This window comes from Pelecanus crispus, chromosome 20, assembly GCF_030463565.1.
Source record: "Pelecanus crispus isolate bPelCri1 chromosome 20, bPelCri1.pri, whole genome shotgun sequence".
In the NCBI taxonomy this organism is placed as follows: Eukaryota; Metazoa; Chordata; class Aves; order Pelecaniformes; family Pelecanidae; genus Pelecanus; species Pelecanus crispus.
Window position 1 is genome coordinate 4,437,270 of NC_134662.1, and position 5,676 is coordinate 4,442,945.

The 5,676-nt window shown below is 69.5% G+C and overlaps 1 protein-coding gene across 1 annotated transcript; it reads right to left on the bottom strand.

Annotated features, from left to right (window-relative positions):
• Positions 1 to 806: 806 nt before the first annotated feature.
• On the bottom strand, positions 807 to 3,527 carry GAMT (guanidinoacetate N-methyltransferase). Its single transcript, XM_075723445.1, has 6 exons — positions 3,344 to 3,527; positions 2,519 to 2,664; positions 2,375 to 2,438; positions 1,977 to 2,044; positions 1,405 to 1,515; positions 807 to 1,064 (listed from the first exon to the last, which is right to left on the bottom strand). Exons 1-6 carry the CDS (start codon positions 3,525 to 3,527, stop codon positions 924 to 926), a joined length of 714 nt encoding a protein of 237 aa, XP_075579560.1. The 3' UTR covers positions 807 to 923.
• Positions 3,528 to 5,676: the final 2,149 nt, after the last annotated feature.

The following is a 5,676-nucleotide window of genomic DNA, read 5'->3' on the forward strand; positions in this document are numbered from 1 at the left end:
AAATTAATTATATTTCTGTAATGGTGAGTAAAATATTAATGCTTAAAATCAGAATGTGACTAATAAAAATGAATGCTGCAGCACTCCTTGGCAGAGTCGGAATAAAGCGTGGCGGGCTTTGGTACTGGCTGCGTCCCAGGAGCCGGGTGCGGTGTTCTCCCGGCAGCCTGGGACGAGGAGCAGTCGCTGCAGAGTTACACACGCGCTTTTGAAAGACAAATACAATTGCTCCGAAATGCCAGCTCTGTATTTCATTCCTTTTTAATGGATTTTTATCCCTTCTGGGTAGAGAGAGGAAGCGTCGTTTATGCGCCGTTGAACTGTAGGGAGGTTGTCGGGAGCAGAACTTGCTGCGGTGGGCTTTAGCCAAAGGTATCGGGGAAACTTCACTGGGGGGTTGCTCCAGGAGCAGTCAAAATGCCTCCAACTGCCCCGTCTTCCCCATTTCTCCCGCCTGGTTTTAGATTATTTGGCTCGTGTGTGGAAAGCAACCCCACGATTTCGAAAAAGGATCCAGTTTTTGGAGGAGACGTCTCATCCTTGACCCCCTTTGGCTAAAGGCTCCGAGCTACGCTCTTGAACTGCAGCTTAGCTGAGGTATCTGGAGAGGAGGGCGAGGACTGAGTGGAAACCGGCCTCTGGGACAGACGCGGGTGGGACCTTCCTCCGCAGGGGGCTGCATTGGGCTCCCAGCATCTCCAGGAGCTTCCCCTGGAGACCTGGGACTTCCATCCCAAGCCTCCAGCCATCTCCTGCCTCCAGATAAAACAGCTTCGATCTTCTTTGATTAGCATCAAAGAAGATAAAAGCTTTTCTCCTCTTTTCTCCTCCTCGTGGTGCACAGAATCAGCCTCTCCTCCTCCGCGTTTCCTTCCTGCGGCTTCGGGGCAGCCCCGAGGGACGGTGCCGGGCTGCCGGCACCCTCAGTGCTTAACGACGGTGGGTGTGATCACCTTGTGGAAGGAGTAGTACCTGCAGTCCTTGGGGGGCACCAGGTCCATCACCACCGTGCTGATGTTCTCCTTCTTGAACCCGGCCTCCATCAGGTGCCCTACCTGCGTCTCCTGCGCGAGAGGAGGGGCGGGAAGGAGCAGCTGTGGTTTGAGCTGCCCGGATGCGAGCGGAGATGCTGCTGAGCCTGCGGAGACACGGGACAGCGCGAGCAGCCGGGTGCAGGGGCTGCGGTGGGCGAAAACCCTCTGCCCTTCCCTCAAATGTTCCCTGCTGAGCCCCAGCCATCGCGGATGAATTAAATGGCCACGGAGCACTCCGGCTCATGCTGCTCCCCGGTGCTGGGTGAGCGCTCGGGGATGCAGGAGGTGCGCAGGCTGACGGCGCAGCTTTGGGGACCCCGGGTCGAGCTGGGGGTGCCAGGCCCTCCCCAGCCCGGGGATCAACGCTCACCTCAAACATCTTCTCGATGTCGGTGTACTTGGTCTTCAGCAGCTCCCCCCAGGAGGTCAGGTTGCAGTAGGTGAGGACCCCGCCGGGCTGCAGCAAGCGGAAGGCGTGGTCCTGCAACGGGAATTGGGGGGCTCAGCACCCAGCACCCAACACGCTGCCCTCGCTTTGTGCAGCACCCCTTGCTCAGCACCCGGCCCCCGCCTTACCCCTCTCCAAGCTCTCGCGTCTCCCCGCGGAGCCGGACGTTGCTCCAGCCCCCTGCACCCGCCTGCTGCTCCCCTCCGGCCGGCCGCGACCACGTGGGCCGAAAGTGCTGCGATGCCACCATCATGCCGGGGACATCACGGGGACGTTGGGGTTTTCCAGAGGGCACAAAGTCCCGGGCGGTAGGGAGGGTGCTGGGGTGGTGGGGGCTGCAGACCAACGCCTGGCTCTGGCTTTGACTCCTGAGCTCCGAAATTCTCCTCCCTGCCCTGTGTGCCCCCCACCTCCCCCAAACCCACCCGAGCCGGGGGCTCCGGCCCCTCGCAAACGGCAGCAGGAGGTGCGGGCGCTGCACGCTGCCGCGTTACCTTGATGAAGGTGAACTGATGCGTGTGCCAGGTCTCCTCCGACAGCGGGTAGGTGTCATACAGGATCCCTGCCCGGGAAAACCAGGAGACCCTCCATTAGCCGGGAGAGACCACTGAGGCTCATGTGCCGGCGGGAAGATTCCCCTTCGCGGCCTGTTACTTTTTTTTCCTATTTAAATTTGCACCCCGTGTCTCTGACCCCCAGAAGGCAGCGATGTGCCGCTCCCCAGGACAAGGTGCCGCTCCCCAGGGACACCGGCTGCAGCCCGTCCCCGTCCCCACCACTGCGGGAGGGAGCCGGGCTGGGTGCTCGCCCGCACCCCGAGCTCTGCCATGGGGACCCCCCACCCCGCCGCCCCCTCCCCAGCCCCGCCGGGCTCGGCTGCGCGGTGCCTCACCCCCGAAATGCCCATCCGGCAGCGTCGGCACCACCTCCTCCCACAGCCCCTTCAGGGGCACGACCTGCGGGCGGGATGGCGGAGCGGTGAACCACGGCGGCAAGCGCCCACCGGCACCGCGCACCGGCACAGCCCGCCCCGGACCTTGTGCGGCTGCGTTCTGGCCCACTCCTCCAGCCGCCGGAAAACGCCCTCGTTGCACTCGATGATCCAGTGCTCCTCGATGTCGAACTCCTCCACCTTGGTGGCGGCGATGGCCATGCCGAAGCCCACCTCCAGCACGCGGCCGCCTGGGGACGGGAGGGCAGCTGGGGGGGCTGTGCCTCCCCGGGGACGCGGGGCAGCCGGTGCAAGCCCTGCAAACGCCTGGTTTTCCTCTGCCTCAGACCCCCGCCAGCCCCCAAATGCTGCCCCGCTCTTTCCCTAAATGAGCCTTTTTTCGGCGCAGGTTGGGAAAGCATGGCGCTGCCCTGAGAAGCCGGGAGCAGCCCCATGCCCCCATCACCGCTGCCTCCCCAGCTGCACCCCGCAGCGGCCCTTTGCCCCCATCGGACCCCGCCGGGGCGGTCGCAGCGGGAACAAGCAAACGCTCGCACCGAAACCCTCCCTCCACCGGCGTGTGGGGAACGCGGCCCGAAAAGCGGCAGGTCCCGGCCGGGCTGCGCTCTGCCCCCGCGGGCGGCTGCACCCCCCCTCCCCGCAGCCCCAGCCCCTTTTGGGAATGTGTCACCCTGACACACGAGCACAAGTGCCACCGCGCCCACCGTCGCTGGGTGGGGAGCGCCGGCGGCGAGCGGGGTGCACGCGGCGGGGTCCCCCGGCAGCAACGTTCCCCCTCCGCCACGTTGTTCGCTCGCGGGAAAGCTGCCCGCTCCCCACGCCCGAGCCGCGCCCCACGGCACACGGGGCACAGTTGCCCACTCCCCACTCCCCACGGCACGGCCCTGAGCCTGCCGGGCCCCCCGTTACCCCTCGACGCGGCCACAGCCGCCAGCGAGTGCATGTAGGGGGTCTCCCAGCGCTCCATCACCGGCTTCCCCAGGATCTCCAGGCGGGCGTCGGGCGCATCGTAGCCGGCCGCCGCTTCCCGCCAGGCCGCCCGGCAATCCTCGCCCTCCGCGAAGATCGGCTCCGCCACCGCCCCGGCGCTCATGTCTGTGCCGCTGCTGCGAGGAGGAAAGTCCACCGGCCGGGCTGAGCGGTGCTGGGGGAGGGAAGGGGCTGCCTGGCTTTTGGCCGGCTTTAAATAGCCGGGGCTGGAAAAGTGCTGAGCGTGCACGGCGGGCTGGGGCCCTTCTGGGTGGAAGGGATCCCTTATCGGGAGCCGGGGGCACCGGCGAGGAACGCGGGGGCTGCCAGGCCTGCGCGGCCACGCGCGGCTGCCGGCACGGCCATGTGCGGCTGCCGGCACAGGCACGGCTGGGCAGCAGTGACCAGTGCCCCGCGTTGGGGTAGCTGGGGGGCTGCAGGGGATGGGGCCCGCTCCTGGGTGGTTGGCAGAACCGTGCCGGGTGCGGTGCAGGGCCGGAGCGGGAGAGACCGGCACCCCTGCGTGGTGCAACTGGGCTGGGTCAGTGCAACTGGCGTGGATATGGAGGAAGGGCTCTGGGGCCGTGCACTGGCCCACGGGGCTGTGCACCGGGGCTGTGCCCCATGCTGTGCCAATGCACCGGGGCTGTGCCGTGCTCTGGGGCTGTGCCCCACGCCGTGCCACGCTCCGGGGCTGTGCACCGGGGCTGTGCCCCATGCTGTGCCAATGCACCGGGGCTGTGCCGTGCTCTGGGGCTGTGCCCCACGCCGTGCCACGCTCCGGGGCTGTGCACCGGGGCTGTGCCCCATGCTGTGCCAATGCACCGGGGCTGTGCCGTGCTCTGGGGCTGTGCCCCACGCCGTGCCACGCTCCGGGGCTGTGCACCGGGGCTGTGCCCCATGCTGTGCCAATGCACCGGGGCTGTGCCGTGCTCTGGGGCTGTGCCCCACTCTGTGCCACGCTCCGGGGCTGTGCACCGGGGCTGTGCCCCATGCCATGCCACACTCTGGGGCTGCGCACTGGGGCTGTGCCACGCTCCGGGGCTGTGCACCAGGGCTGTGCCCTATGCTGTGCTGTGCTCCAGGGCTGTGCACGCACGGTGCTGTGCCCCACGCTGTGCCACGCTCCGGGGTCAAGCACTGGGGCCGTGCCACGCTCCAGGGCCATGCTGGGCTCTGGGACTGGGCACTGGGGCAGTGCCCCATGCTGTGCCAACGCACCGGGGCTGTGCACGGTGCTGTGCCGTGCTCTGGGGCTGTGCACCGGGGCTGTGCCCCACGCCGTGCCACACTCCAGAGCCATGCACCGGGGCCGTGCCGTGCTCCGGGGCTGTGTACCGGGGCTGTGCCCCACGCTGGGACTGTGCACCGGGGCCATGCACCGGGGCTGTGCCCCACGCTGTGCCACACACCGGGGCCATGCACTGGGACCATGCTGTGCTCTGGGGCCGTGCACCGGGGCCGTGCCATGCTCCGGGGCCGTGCTCCGGGGCTGTGCACCGGGGCTGTGCCCCACGCTGTGCCACACTCCGGGGCGAAGCACCGGGACCGTGCCGTGCTCTGGGGCCGTGCACCGGGGCTGTGCCATGCTCCGGGGCCATGCACCGGGGCCGTGCCGTGCTCCGGGGCCGTGCTCCGGGGCTGCGCCCCACGCCGTGCCAACGCACCGGGGCCGTGCCCCGCTCCAGGCTCTGCACGGTGCCACGCTCCGCCACGCACCGGGCCCGCGCGCAGCGCCCTGCCCCACGCTCCTCCGTGCCCGGCGGGGACCGCGGCCGGGACCGGGCCCCCCCCCCCCCCCCCCCGCCCCGGCAGAGCCGCGCTGCGCGGGGAGGCGGGCCCGGGCCCGGGGGGGGGCGGGGGTGAGGGGGGGCGGGGGGGGGGTCCCGGCGGCCCCGCCCCCCCCGCCGGGCAGCGCCGCTCGCACGTGGGGCGGGAGGCCCCGCCCTTCCCGTCGGCCCCCGCGCGCCGCCCCGCCCCGCCCCGCCCCTCCCCGGGCGCGGCCCCGGAGACCCCGTAGCGAGGGCAGGTGCGCGCGCAGCGGCGGTTGGCGGCGCTGAGGGAGCGCGAGCGAGCGAGGGAGCGAGCGCGCGGCGGGGGGGGGGGGGGGCCGGGCCGGGCCGGGGCGGCCGTTGCGCAGCTCGTGAGAGCGCGGGGGGGGTGGGGGGGGGACAACGGGGGACGGCGAGGAGCTGCCCGCCCGCAGCCCGCGACCTGCCGCTGCCGCCGCCGCCGGACGAGGAGGAGGAGGAGGAGGAGGAGGAAGAGGGAAG